This window comes from Meles meles, chromosome 1 (genome assembly GCF_922984935.1).
Source record: "Meles meles chromosome 1, mMelMel3.1 paternal haplotype, whole genome shotgun sequence".
NCBI lineage: Eukaryota > Metazoa > Chordata > Mammalia > Carnivora > Mustelidae > Meles > Meles meles.
Window position 1 is genome coordinate 132880619 of NC_060066.1, and position 15790 is coordinate 132896408.

The 15790-nt window shown below is 36.4% G+C and overlaps 1 protein-coding gene across 1 annotated transcript in view; it reads left to right on the plus strand.

Annotated features, from left to right (window-relative positions):
- The first annotated feature begins 898 nt into the window (after positions 1-898).
- Positions 899-15790, plus strand: part of DPYD (dihydropyrimidine dehydrogenase) — an 868613-nt gene continuing 853721 nt past the window's right edge. The window contains exon 1 of the mRNA XM_046016334.1: positions 899-1050. Coding sequence (XP_045872290.1) covers positions 1012-1050 — 39 coding nt within the window. The 5' untranslated portion in view covers positions 899-1011. The remainder of the gene's footprint in view (positions 1051-15790) is intronic.

A 15790-nucleotide genomic window follows, 5' to 3' on the forward strand; every position in this document is an offset into this window, starting at 1 on the left:
GCCAAGAGGATTAAGAAGTCTGATAAAAGCCTCACTAGAAGTAAGCAGGTAGTGTTGGAGAGAAAAGGGTATGATTTATCTATCTCACGGGGAGAACTGAAGGAAGTCTGAAACCATATACTCAAAGATGAATTTTTTTTTTTTTTCGGATTGAGACCGTCCCTAAACGAGAATCACTCCCCTCTCCACAGCAAGCTCTGCAACAAAACATAAAGCACTCTTCAAAAGAGCCTCACATTTTAGAATAATATATACATATTTGTAAATAACCCTTAGGATTGTCCTGCAAAAATACAACCTTGATTCTGTACCACCTACATCGCTTACTACTTGCCACTTCTGGCTGTAGAAATTTTGCTCGCCTCCCTCGCTCAGCCCCACTATAACCCTGCCCCCGCTCTCACTCCCGGGGTTTGGCTACTCTCATTAGACCCGCGCCCCTGCCTGCTCCTGCCTGTTTGCTGGATGAATGGAGGAACGTTTACTACCTCATCCCTGATGAGTTCCAGAAGATACAGCGGCCCATAAGCCAATGTTTCTGCACCTCGCGGGGTTCGTGCGGAAGGAAAGAAAAGGAGCAATTTGTTACTTAGAGCACCAACTGCTTTTACCTTTCGTCCTGTGGGTCTCTCCCATCTGGCCCCCGCCTATCAAGCTCAGGCTTTAACAGTTTAGAGAGCATAGGTCAGTCCCGGGAGAACTGGCCCCCTCCTTCCCTTCCAGCCGCGGGTGGAAGAAAAACAAGCCGCCAGCTTGGGGGATGGGGGATGGGCCGGGCTCCTTTCCCCGTGGCTCCGCGGGGCAGTGCGGTGCGCCGAGAGGCGCGGGGCCGAGCCCGCAGCTCCGCCCCCGGGGGTGGGGCCTCCCGACGCCCGCCCCGCCCCCTCGCCGCCGACCCTTCGCTTCCTATTTACTCCGTCGCTACGGCTGGCGGTCAGTTCGCTCTCTGACTAGAACCTGCGGACGCTAGGAGGGTCTGTCACTAGGCGACTTGAGGCTGTGAACACTGCCATGGCTCCCGTGCTTAGCAAGGACGCGGCGGACATCGAGGTACCCACTGCGCGCGGGGTCTCCTGGGGCGGAAGGGGCCCAGTTGCTGGGTGCGAGGGAGGGCGCCGGGGTCGCTCGGGAAAGAGGAGGAGACGCGGGAAACTTTGCCTTCGTGGGAGGTCTGCGGGGCGGGTGGAGCAGCGGGAAGCCAGAGCCCAGCGTGGGCAGCGAGGGAGAGAAGTGGAGGGGTCCCGCGACTAGAGGAGGTACCGTTTGGGTTGGGACCTGGGTTTACTTTGGAGGGGATTAAGGAAACCTGTCGTGTCCTGCCCGGAATGGCAGGACTTAGAGGCACAAGAGTTCAGTGAGGCGGAGTCTGGAGGATAGGAGCTCCCATTTCCCATGGAGTCTACCCCGACACTTACCTTTTCTCGCCTCCCCCCACCCCGTTTGCGTTTCCGGGCACCTGTCTGCTGCCCCCACCTCCAACAGATGAATCTGAATAATGGCAAAGGTGGAGCATAGAAATAAAGGAGATCTGTGTGTCAGCTATTGTAGCAGTCCCCGCTAGCCATAGTGTTGCTTATGAAATTATTTAACATAGGAATGGAACAAAGTATTGAGAACATGAAAAATGCAGTGCTGTCAGAAAAACAGAAACGAGCTGTATTTTTCTCTCCTTTCAACGTTTTTTGATTCCCTCTTGCACTGTTTCTGTAAAAATGTCATCTTTCTTCCTGTGAATAAGGTCCTACCTGAAGTGACATGACCGTTTCCTTTAAATTCTCCCTAAGATCTTTATGTATGAAATGAGAAGGGTTTAATTATAAACAGTGATTTTAGACATACTAATCCAGTTCAGCATTTGTGAGCTAAGATAAACTGCTTATTTTTTTGTTGTGTTATAAGGCTTTTTTTTGGGGGGGGGGTCTCCCCTTGCTGATAAAATGTGTGTATGTGTATATGTGTATATTTTCTCTTTTTTCTAAATGATACAGTTTTTCTTTAGTCAGTTCTTTTCAGTGGCTTAAGTAAAAGTTTAAAACCACCTGTTTGCAGAATAGCTGCTTTTGCCACATTTTCCCTCTGTCATTGATTGAAGTAACTTTGTGTTCTCTTTGGGAGATAGTGAGTAAGTAGTGCTTTCTTCCCACTCCATTCATTAGTTTGGGAAAAATCCATTTTAGTAACAAGAGTCAAATTACATTGTAGTGATCTGTCTGTTTAATTTACTTGTGATTTCTCTCGTGGATAGTTTACTATTTTGAAAATATTGATGGATAAGATATATTTAACCCAATATTTATTTAGTGTGTGCAGGGTAAAAGATACTTGATTTATGTCATGGTCCTTTTTGGTTCTTTGACTTAACCAAATCCTTTCTTTTCCTTTCTCTTTTCTTTCTTTCTTTTCCTTTTCTTTTCTTTTTTCTTTTTTTAAAACTAGCTAATTAGCAAACTTGACAGCATTCAGGCAGTACTGATTTTAGAGAATAGAGTGTCAAAGGGCAGGTGGCTTTTGGCTTTTAGAATGGTGTGTTATTCGCTTAACTGATTTCTTTCTTTGTATTTCTCCTGCAGTTGTCTTTGAAATCAGTTCTTAACCAGATAACTTTAAGGAAAAGATGCCAGTAAAACATTAAATGAGTGGCTTAGTTTTGTATGTGTTTGAACCAAGACTGTTTAAAAAATCCAAACCCTCACATTCACCTCAATCTAATCTTAATCTAGAGGATTAATCTGTATGATATTTCTTTTAATCTTGAATGACCTGTATAATGTTACTTACAATGTAGCATGATTGTATGATATTACTTATAATCTAGAATGGTGATATTTAAAGTTTTTCAGCTTTTATGTAGTTCATATATGCAACACATTTTAATCAGTAATATCTTTCACCATACATAGTACCTTCCTTTTCTCTCAAAGTAATACCCGTGATTCATGAGCTAGAATACCATGAGAGAGCGTGAAATTAATCATTAAAATATAATGCAGTGAGGAAAAATACTTTAAGCCTAAAGGAACACAAGCATAGATGTCTCAGTTGATCCTATTGATTCACCAAAGTTCATTTTTGTTTGAAGAATCAGAATGAATTATGAAAGCTCAGTTTTCTATTAAATTTGAGTGCATACATTGGATTTGCCTTCCTTGAATGAATTCATTAATAGCATTGTCTAAAGATTGATCTGTGACCATTGCTCTAGTCTCAAGTACATAATCTTAAAAAAAAAATCAGTATGAAACAAAGTACATATTCACTTGATAAATGTGAAAAGAACAGAAGGTGATGTTGACAAGCTTCTATAATAGTGATTTAATTTTCCCCATAAGCTACCTACAAAACCTCAGGTTTCAGTGAAGCAGCCAAGAAATATCTTTGTTTCTGAGGGAAAAAGTTACTGAGGTATACAAAGTTGCTTTGTGTGTTCACTCCATAATTTCTAGTTTCAATTATATATTACATCAGGGCTTGAAGGATTGGGAGCATGAAAAAATCAGAATGTCACCAAATCCCCAAACTGGAATATTTCAGGATGGAAGATAGGCAAACAATGATGCATTAGTAAGTAAGTAATATATTAGACAATGAAACCTCACTCATGTACTCAAAAATTGTCATTGTAGTAATTGTAGAAGCTGCATGAGAAGTGAAGGTTTGGGGGTTGCTTGGGTGACTCAGGCCGTTAAGCATCTGCCTTTGGCTCAGGTCATGATCCGGGGGTCCTGGGATCTAGTCCTGCATCCAGGCTCCTGTGGGGCTCCCTGTTCAGCTGGGAGTCTGCTTCTCCCACTCCCTCTGACCCTGCCCCTTGTCCTGCTTTCCTGTGCACATGCCTGTTTTTTCTCTCTCAAATGAATAGATAAAAAATCTTAAAAAAAAAAATTAAGGTTTTTGCTTTTATACTTGCTTTTTTGTTTGTTTGTTTGTTTGTTTCTGTTCATTTTTTTCCCTGACATATTAATGTGATTCAAACCCTGGGATCCATAGCGAAGTGTCTGGGGTTGAGGTCTAATGTCTCTTTTTAGCTGTGTGATTCTAGGCAAGTTACTTAGCTTCTCTGAGTCATATTTGCATAATCTGTTAAATAAAATCACAATAGAAAATAGAATAGGGGCGCCTGGGTGGCTCAGTGGTTTAAGCCTCTGCCTTCTGCTCAGGTCATGATCTCAGGGTCCTGGGATCGAGCCCCGCATCGGGCTCTCTGCTCAGTGAGAAGCCTGTTTCTCCCTCTCTCTCTGCCTGCCTCTCTGCCTACTTGTGACCTCTCTCTCTGTCAACTAAATAAATAAAATATTTAAAAAAAAGAAAATAGAATAAATGTCACAAATTAACATCTTGTTAGGAAAAAGGACAAATGTTAACTAAGAATATGAACAAATATCTTAGGAAAATCACTGGCCATGAATAATTAGCATTCTAAAGTTCATTAGTAGTAGCTGTATACTTTAAAAGTCATTGTACTTTATGGAATTAGTTTTTGGATAAAGCTGAATTTTGTCTAGATGATTTGAGTAACGATTCTCCTGGGAAGGTTTCAGAGAAGATTGATACCCAATGTTGATCACTTTCCCTGACTTCATCATTATCTTCATAGTATTTCATTTAGTTTGAATTGATAACCAGTATAATATCATTATCTCCCCATTTAAGAGCAAGTAAGAATGGTTTTGGAAGAATTTATTGTGTTCAACATCTTGTTCCTCTCCACTGATATGGATCATTGAGAATAGACTGTGAAAGAATAGTTAAAGAAAAATGTATATAGCCACAGGAAGCTTTTAATTTTTAAAATAACAGTAATTTTGGTGAATATTTACAGCCAAACTAAATTGCTACCTACCACTCTAATGATTTCACAATCACAAGTCAAGGTCCATTCCTTGAATTATCAGTTAGCGAGTATTAAAGGGTATAAACTCATTTCACATTTACCCTCAATCAAAAAAGATTTCAGTCTGTTGTCTACAGAATCACAGTGCATTTCAAGTCAAATAGAAATAATTTCTGAATTACTTATACTCTGGCTTCCATTTGAGAAGATAATTGAGAAGTTTTTGTTTATTAAGAAAATAAGCTCATAAAATGGTGGATTTGTAAAGTGGGAAAATAAAGGAAACAACTTGGAGAAAGTTCATTTTAAGGAGCATTTTGAAAAAAGGGAAGACATGGGTTATGAATTAATTGGTAGAGATGGAGAAAGGTATTTCAGAGTATCCTTTATCATAACTGCTTTTGTCCCAGGGGAGTAAGGAGGATGGTGGATCCAAAGGAGAGAATTAAGATTCACCTTTGCAGAAGTTATGGTTATTTATTTAAAATTTTTAATGTTTTTTATTCAGTGTATAGGTGACAGTTCTTTCTTGTCTCCTTTCTTTTATTGATTGGGCACCACTGATCTATGGGAATGCTATCTTGACTTGCTAAGGCTTTAAAAAAAATTTTTTTTAATTTAACTTTAAGCCTGTTTTATGAGTTTGAGTTGTTAAAAATTGCTTGTCCTCTGTTCTGTGGACCATATTTAAAGTATTTCTCTTTCTAAGGAATTTATCTTGGCAGTAAAAATGTGTCTCATTATGTGATTTGGGAAGTTACTTCCTTCCAAATGATAGCTCCTTGCAGTTTTAAGGTACATTTACCTATGTAAGCATGGCCATATATATATTTCAGTACATTTAAAAAAAAAAATCTACCACCTGCACACTGATTCAGTGACCAATTTTAGAAATTTAATTAAAAACTGTGAGATTAATGACTAACGATGAATCTTTCACTGGGGAAATTTTTACGTTGGATCTGCTTAATCTTAATCATAGCAGATACTCTTGTCCAATTGCTTAATTGTAAAAATGTGCTGGAATTCAGTAACCTTCTTTTTGACATTCTGGAAGAAAAATTCAGTTTTGGAAGGCTGAATGTTTGCAGTAAGGAATTGATAAGAATGTGAAAGACATCTAGGGCCAAAATACTGAGATAATTGGATAATCTTTAAGCAGTGTCTTCCATTAACTATTTGAATACAGCATTTTACCAAACGGGGAACAACTCAAGAACTAAAAAATAGACTTTCCAGTAAGGTAAACTTATCTGGCCACTGTGGGAGAATTTTTAATAAGCATAAAATTAACTTATAAAATTAAAAACACTAAAATTAAAGATAACAAGACTGAAAAAGTTATAAAATAATCTGACAAAGAAAATCTGATACTTGTTATAATCCAGACTTCAGTGTGGCAATAGCAGATATTGAAAAATAGAATTGGCCATTTTTTTTTCTCTCTCTTAGATGTAGGTCTATAATGACAAATATGTGGTAGAAACCTTCAGTCCTTAAAACTGTAAGAAAAATTCTATGTCATTTATACCTTGCCTTAATTCAAAAATATTTAGTAAGGCATTCTAAGATTATAAATTTATCTATAGTCAGAATTTTGATTTTGAAATGTGACATGTTTACCTTCTGAATTTCATTTGCTCTTAATCCTCTGTATCAAAAGAAGGTATTTTTTGGCCTCAAACATCAATAGTGTGGATGTTCACTGATATCCTGGAGCCAGTTATACTACTGAGATAACTCTTAATAGGATTATATATTTCCTGTGGTTTATAATTATTACTTCTTCCATTGCTTGACATTAAAATGTTATGCTGGTTGAGGTGAACTCAATGTACTTTTATTTTAGAATGTTCACCACAGATATCTATTTATTGATATTAGGAAGTCAGTAATTTTGTATACAGTTATTTCTTTTGTATTTCAGAAAATCAAGCTCTAGTTCATGGTTTAAAAAGAAAGCATCATATTAAAACAGGCCTGGGTTCTAATCCTGGCTTCTTGGTTTTTGTTTGTTTGTTTGTTTTTGTGATTGTGGTCAAGTTCTTTCCTGGACTATCATTTCTTCCTCTGTCAATTGGATTTAAGCTTAATTATGTAATGCAATAGCTATAATGATTAATTAGTGCCATATACAACCAATGCCTCAGCATGTGTCACATAAAGTGTATTTTTTTTAATGGCAATACTTCTTTTAAATATCACTACTGCATGTATCATGTGTATTATGTAAACATCATTTGGCTGGAATTTTATTCAACTCCAGAAATTAACTAGTGGTATCAAAGTCTGTTAAAATATGTAAGGGGAGGGGTTAATGAAGATAAAAAGAATTATGATGAGAGCTCATTACAGATTCAGAAATGCTGCAGATATGTTTTATAAGAAAGTTCCTGAATTTTATTTGTCAATATTACCAATGAGGAGGGGGAGTTTCTGAAATTCAGGTTAATTAAAAAGACCCGCTTCATTTTCTATTTCTATTTTAAAAATATCTTTAATGCCCTCTGTATTGCTAACCTTCTAATGTAAACGGAGGAAGATTCAAAGGAAGTATGTGGCATAGGTTTTGTCTATACATGGGGTTATCCACATCTAATACACTAGGGAATAAGATTCAAATCCAGGGCTGACCCCCCTGACCCTTACTATTTTACTGCAGTATACATATGGATTCGTTTTTTAGTGTTTTTCTGGGTTGTTTTTGAGACCATATCAGGACCAGTGCATTGGTGAAAATTATTTCTTGACATTCTCAAGTATATTTAGAAGGGTTTAGTACTATCCTTTGCTGAAAAGGAATTTCTGCACAATAACTTAAAAAAAAAAAGAAAACCAACTCAGATATCTCTTCGTACAAGCTGGATTAAGCTTATAATTTCTCTAAGTATACTAGCTTGAAAAATGTTCCCCGCCCCCAAACTTCTAAGCATCTTTGCACATACTGTATGTTCATGAAAACTTTTTCACCACCTAGGAAGTAAACAGTTGGAGATCAACCTATTGTGCACCAGGAAATGTAAAGTGTGCTTTTTCTGAAAGATGACTCAAATATTAAACTTTTTTATACTAGGTTATGGTAATGTTATTTCTTTGAGAATTTCTGCTTGGTTGTATAATAGCATTCTTACTATCCTCTACCTCTATCATAATAATTAAAGAGACAATCTGTGTTCCTACCTCCCAGGTGCTTGAAAATTGATATTATGAGTGCTTACGAATGTCCCCTTGAGGCATTGCTGACTGGGCCACTTTGAAGAAAAATCTCTTCATCAATAATGAAGCCCTGAGGGCCACTTCTCAGGGGACCCACACAAAATTACATGTCAACTCCAGGCCTGATTTATACAGATGGTGCTCATGGATGGAGCCCTGACTGCACCTCCCCTCCTCCCATATTTTATTACCCACCACTCTGCTGATCCTCCCCACTCCCCCCACCCCTTACACTTCTCTCTCCAAACTTCATTCCCTAATTTTCAACTTGTTTTGCCCACCCCCAACTGACTCGCCTAAGTAGATCTTCTATTTAATCTTTGTGAAATCCTTTGAATGATACTGAAAATCGACTATAGTAGCATGCTAAAAATTTAAAATTTTAGTATGTCTATATAAATGCCATGTGAAAATCTTCAGCAAAGCAATAGAACAGAATATTCATTGTATATTAATTAATGCAAGTATTCTATGATAGGATAGGGGACAGGCCTGGAAATATGTTTGCTCTTGTTTTCTGATGTTGTGGAAATCATTCAACCACTGTGAAGTTTGCTGACTTCTCAATGAGTTTGCTATTGATCAGTCTTTTAAGGATGGTTTGTAATAAAATGTGGCAATGGTGAAATTGTTTGAAATGTGACCTGCTGAGTGATCCTATTAAGGAAATGCAGACATGGTGTTGTCATAGCTACTCTATTTTACATGCTAGGTGGGATTAAGTATACCATCTGTACCTATTATATGGTATACTTACCTGATTTTTAAACTTTCTTCCTGCTTGCCTTCTTTTTCTTTTCCAATCAAACGAATGATTTTTTTTTTAAAGATCTCTCCTGGGCACACAGAAAAAGTCCAGTGCTTTTACGTATGATGGAGTTCTGTGAGGTGATCTGGAATTCATAAATTCGTATTTTGTATCTCTTGAATGATGTTGTCTTTAACTAGAAATTATGATCAGAGATTCTAAAAAGGAGTTGGGAATCTTTTAGTGCTTCTCCAGTGTTTTTGTAGATTGATAACTGTCAGTGAAAGCCAGAGCATTAAATCCTTGGGTTTCTAGCCCATGGGGAATTCAGGTTACCTTTCTCTGACTCCTTGTATCTCAGTGACCTCAAAGCTTTGGGGACTTTCAGATATTCCTACATGACAAATACTGGGGAGTACTGGAGTAGAATCCTTAAAATCCTCATACTTCAAAGAAAGCTATTCAGTTCTTCTCACAGATCCCTAGGGTTAAATAAACCATGACAGCTTTCATAACAAGATGCTTTTGGTCGGGGGGAGGTTAACTTTTATACATTTTTTTTCATTCTTCTGATTTGATTTTTAAAATTGTTTTTCATAATCATTACAGGAAAAAAAATGCCATAAGTGAAAAGTAGACCCCAAATGTACATAGTCACACCACCCAAAACAGCCTTGCTAAATAATTTAGTGTTTTTCTTTCCTATGCATAAGGAATATATTTTTTCCTATTTTCCCTAAAGAACTATTTTTCCTAAACAGTTTTAATCAGATTGAGTTTTATATTTGTTTCCTTCTCCAATCAGAGCTATTTCCCCTGATTAATGCTACTTTTAAAATAGTTTTAAATAGCACCATGAGATTCCGTGGAGTGAAGATACCAAAACTTATTCAGAACTCTCCTTTATGATCAGAAATTTACTTTGTTTTAGTTATTTATAATAATGCTAAAGTATTTTTTTTCTTAAGACATTTTGCTTAAAATACATCGGAAAGGGTTGGCTTCATTGGTATATAGTGCATTTCAGTTTGCCTTTTCCATCTACCTACATGATTCAAATGAATTGAGTGTCTTTAAAAAAGCGTTTTTAAAAGGAAAAAAGGGTTTATTATTGGGTGCAAAGGCAGGACAAAATGCATTTGGAACCAATTACTCATTTGCTGCATCCCCCCACCACTTTCAAGGTTACAGAACACACAGGCATCTAAATACAGTTTCCTTTGATGTGGGTGTGACTTCATTTGGACTCAGTACTTATTTGATGCTTCATTCTAGATCATGGCTTGACTGCCTGACTTTTCCATATTTTTTTCTTCCGAAGAGAACAGGGAGAGTAAAGCTGGGTTTCAGGTTATTTTAAGTGGATAAATCTCAGGTTTTTATCTTCAGTGAATAAATGCAATGACAACTGCAAATGTTCCAATGTGTGAACAAAATAGAAGTTTTTATATTGTACCTGCCACCCTGTGCCCCTCCCTCTCCTTAAGCCACTCTACCAGACCAGATTTTCAAAGTATTCTTTTACCCTAGGCCTTTGTATTAGACATATAATGTGTGTGTGTGTGTGTGTGTATCCATGCACGATTTCTTTTTCTTTTTCTTTTATGTACTTAAGAAGAGAAAGAAAGTGGCAATTGGCTTAATTTGGATTTGTTTGAATATTGGTTAATTTGAACATTTTTTCCACATTTTAAAATAATTTGGGTTTTCTTTTAAAAAATTTTACTTTAATAGGATTTTAGTGTAAGAATAAAATAAAAGAAAAATAGAAATAAATACAAATAAGAAAAATAGAACCATCTCTCAACAAAGTGACTTTAGAGAGAACACATTTCAACATAATAAAAGCCATGTATGAAAAACCCTCAGCTAACATCACAGTCAATGGTGAAGAATTGAAAGCTTTTCCTTTAAAATGAGGAACACGTCAAAAATGACTCCCTCTTACCTCTTTTATTTAACATAGTACTAGAAGTCCTACCTATAGCAACCAGACGGAAAAAAAGAAAAGGCACCAAATTGATAAGTAAGAAGTAAAACTGTTATTATATATAGATGACATGATACTAAATATAGAAAGCCCAGAAAACTCTTAGAATAAATTCACCCAGTGAAGGTGCAGGATACAAAATTAATACACTGAAATCTGTTATGTTTCAATATACTAATAATGAAGTAGCAGAAAGAGAAATTAAGAAAACAACCCCATAAAAAAGAATAAAATGCCTAGAATTAAATTTAACCAAGGAGATGAATGATCTACATTCTGAAAGCTATAAGACACTGATGAAAGAAATTGAAGATGGCACAAATAAATAGACCATGCTCATGGTTTGGAAGAATTAATATTGTTAAAATGTTTATATTACCCAAAGCAATCTACAGATTCAGTATAATCTATCTATATTCAGTATATCTATCAAGATACCAGTAATATTTTTCACAGAACTTGAACAAATAATCATAAAATTTGTATGGAACCACAAAATGTCCTGAAGCAATTTTGAGAAAAAAGAAAAATAAAGCTGGAGGTATCACAATTCTAGGTTTCAAGCTATACTATATAGCTATAATAATCAAAACAGTATGGTACTGACATAAAAATAGACACTTAGATCAAAAAAGAATAGAGAGCCCAGAAATAAACCCCATTTATATGTTCATTTAATCTATGATGAAAAGAGGCAAAAATACAAAATGGGGATAAGATAGTCTCTCCAATAAATGGTGATGAGAAAACTGGACTCAATATGTGAAAGAATGAAACTCGACCACTTTCCATCACCATACAGAAAAATAAACTCAAAATGGATTAAAGATCTAAATACAGGACCTGAAACCCCAAAGTTCTCTCTCTCTCACTCTCTCTCTCTTTTTTTTTTTTTTTTTTTGGTAAAAATTTTATGTATTTGAGAGAGCACGAGAGAGAGCGAAAGAGAGAGAGCAAGTGAGCTCGAGTCGGGATAAGGGCAGAGAGAGAGGCAGAAGCAACCTCTCTGCTGAACAGGGAGCTTGACACAGGGTCTTGATCCCAGAACCCTGGGATCATGACCTGGAAGGCAGATGCCTAACCGACTGAGCCACCCAGGCAATCCCTAAAACCATAAAATTCTTAGAAGAAAACATAGGCAGTAATCACTTGGGCATTGGCCGTAGCATATTTTTCTCGATCTGTCTCTTGTATAAAGGGAAATAAAAGTAAAAATAAGCAATTGGGGACTACATTAAACTAAAAAAAAAAAAAAGCTTTGCACAGCAAAGGAAACCATCAACAAGATGAGAAAACAACCTATGGATCGGAAGAAGATATTTGCAAATGATATATTCAATAAGAGGTTAATATCCAGAATGTATAAAGAACTCATATAACTGAAGACCAAAAATACAAATAATCAATTTAAAAATGGGCAGGTGTGCCTGGATATCTTAGTCAGTTGAACAGCCAACTCTTGATTTCAGCTCAGGTTATGATTTTGGGATTCAGCCTCATGTCAGAGGCTGTACTTAGCAGGGAGTCTGTTTGAAGATTCCCTCTGCTCCTCCCCCTGCTTACACATGTACAAGTGTATGTGTCTCTCTCTCTCTCTAAGGTAAACAAATCTACAATAAAAATGAAAATAAAAATGGGCAGAGAGCCTGAATATTCATTTCCCCAGAGAAGACCTACAGATGGCCAACAGTTAGATGAAAAGATATTCAGTATTACTAATCATCAGGAAAATGCAAGCCAAAACTACATTGAGCTATCAGAATAACTAGAATAATTCACATCAGTCAGAATATCTAGTGTCAAAAAGACAAAAAAATAAGTGTTGGTGAGAATGTGGAGAAAAGGGAACCCATGTGCGCTGTTGGTGGTAAATTGGTGCAGCCTCAAAAAATTAAAAATAGAAATCTTGTGTGGTCCAGTAAGTCCACTTCTGAGAATTTATCCAAAGAAAATGAAAACACTAACATGAAAATATATATGCATCCCTATGTTCACTGCAGCATTAATTATAATAGCCAAAACATAGAAGCAATCCAAGGGTCTATCAACAGATGAATGGATCAAGAAGTGGTATACATATACACAATAGAATACTTAGCTATACAAAATAATTAAATCTTGCCATTTGCAACAACATGGATAGACTTAGTGGGCATTATGCTAAGTGAATAAGTCAGACTGAAAAAGACAAATACCACGTGACTTCACTTATATGTGGATTCAAGAAGACAAGACAAATGAACAAAAACCAGAAATAGACCCATAAGTAGAGAGAGCAAACTAGTGGCTATGGGGGCCCAGAGAATAGGGGATAGGCAAAATAGGTGAAGGAGATTAAGAGGTACAAACTTCCAGTTATAAAATCAATTAGTCATAAGGAGGAAAAAAGTACAGACTAGGGAATATAGTTACTAATATTGTAATAACCTTGTATGGTGACAAATGGTAAATACACTTATGGTGAGCATTTTGTAATGTACATAACTGTTGAATCACTATGCTGTACATCTGAAACTCTTATGGTTCTGTAAGTCAGTTAAACTTCAATAATAAATGAAGTACACACATGTACAAAAGAAAAGTAGAAACAAAACAGATTTTAAGAAAATTAGATGCTATTTAATTATAAAATCACAACAAAATCAATACTCTTGGAAACATATAAACCACTAAAATTAACTTCAGGTAAATTCAGAATTAACAATGGACTAGTAGGCTTGATCTATTATAGTATTTATTATAATATAATATGTAATGGGTCATTACTATTGTATTTAAAATGGAATTGTAGCACAGATTGGTTAAGAATGTAGACTATGGAATTAAAGTGTTAATGTTCATTGTATCCTAGCTGTGCCACATTTTCGTTTTTGACATTGGCAAATAACTTCAACTTTCCATGTTTTAATTTCCTCATCTGTCCAGTTGGGACAGTGATAGTACCTATATCATGGGATTATTGTATGGTTGAAGGAAATACTACATATTCATCATTTTTAATAGTGTCAACATATAGCAAATACACAGTTAACATTAAATATTAAAATACTGATGTTGCTGGGTGAACTGGGGAGACCCCCAGCCCTGAGGCCTTGATCCAGGCTATCCCAAAGATGTCCCTGAATGCTATCTCCTCATGAGAATTCAAGGACAGACACAACACTGAATGAGAGATACATGTGGGAAAGCATTAAGTGAGTATGCTCTCAAGAGAGAACATGCAATGGAGTGAGAGAGAGCTGTGGTCCCAGAGGTTTGGGTTTCATTTTCTATTGATAGTTGTTAACAAGGGGGTGGAATATTCATTATTCGGGGTGGGGATTTCCTGAAAGCAGGGTTTAGTCTTTCCTTCCTTATTTTGCTTGGCTTTCTGTCCTGCTTTGTCAGCCATCTTAGGTCTGTCCCCTTTGATCCAGTTTCTTGTGACTTTGTTTTGGAGTGCTGCCTGGATGGGCCTCTGACTTTCCCAATAGCTGGCCATGACTTTTTGTGCACCTCCAGGCATTGTGTTAGAGTCTAACTAACTGCCTCTAACACTGGTAACGGCTGTGAATTGTCTTTTTGACTCCAGTGACCTATGTCTTTGATAATCATGAGGTTTTAATCTTTTAAACACAGAAATTTAGTTTTTTCTTTTATGTATTAAGAAATATTATTAATTTCTTACTATGTGCTAGAAACTAGTCCAGATTTTTGGAAGCATACCTGCAAACAAGATAGAAAAGATTTCTGCTCTCAGTAAAATTGCATTACAGTAGAAAAATAAAGGGCAGTAAAAATTTCAAAGTGTATCGTAATTTCAGATAGTATCATGAAATTTTGTAAAACTAAACCACAATAATATGATACAGAATGACTGGTGCGGCCTCCTTTATTTGGGATAGTCAGAGAAGGCCTCCTTGTGGAGGTGACATTTCAACTTAAACCTTAAACTTATGAGAAGGAGTCTGCCGTGGTTTTTGAGGAACAAAGAAAGAAAATTAAAGAGCTTGGATTGGACTTAGTCTGAGGATCAAAAAGAAATAACAGGTGTATGAGATACAAGTGTTGTATTTAATGACATTAAGTTTTAAATCCCTAATAGATACCAAAGTAAAGAAATTAAATAGGCCACTGGAAATGAGTATCTTAAGGTTAGTAAAGAAATCATATCTAGAGATGGAGAGTGGGGGATTATTGATACAAAAATGATGTTTAAAATCCTGGGATTGAGTAAAATCATTTAGAGACAGTGTAGCTAGACAAAAAGTTGGTAATTTAGGCATTTAGTAGAAGAAAAAGTAGCTAGGAGTCTGTGGTATTACAGAATACGAAGGAGGAGGAAGATAGTGGTATAGTCAATTCTTTATTGCTGTTGAAAGGGAAGAGGAGGGCATGAAAGTTCTCTTTTAATTTGGTGGGATAGAGAAATTGTGAATTTAATAATAGCTATTAGAAAAAGAAGTCCATTTGTAACAGATTGAGAAGGGAACAGGAGATAAAGAAGTGAAATAGTGATACTAGAAAACTAGTTTAGCTCCACAGTGGAACACAGAAAGTGGGAAGTAACTGGAGGGGGAGAAGAGAGCATGCACGTATCCTAATGAAAGAGAGCCAATAGAAGGAGACACCATTGTTAAAGGACACAGAAGGGGTAATTATTTGTATAAAGGGATTCTTTTGGTGAGATGGAATAGGATTGATAAGTTTAAGCATTAAGAGTCAGATGAATGGCAGAGAGGTGCCATAGTGGATGTTCCCATCTGATGGTTTTTAGTTTCTCAATAAGAGTGTGAGGCAATATCATTAACTGAGGGTAAGAGGAAAACAACATGTAAATTTGAAGAATAGAAGAAAGTATGAATAAACTTTCTGAAAAGTGGGAGTATGAAAATAATAAGAAACCATAGTAAGATTATTAGGCATTGTGTGTTTTCCATTTGAAATTTGTTAAGAATTTAGCATGAATGCGATTGGGGTTCTTCTAGCCATTTTTAATTGCTTGGGTTCAGACAAAGAGTAGTTA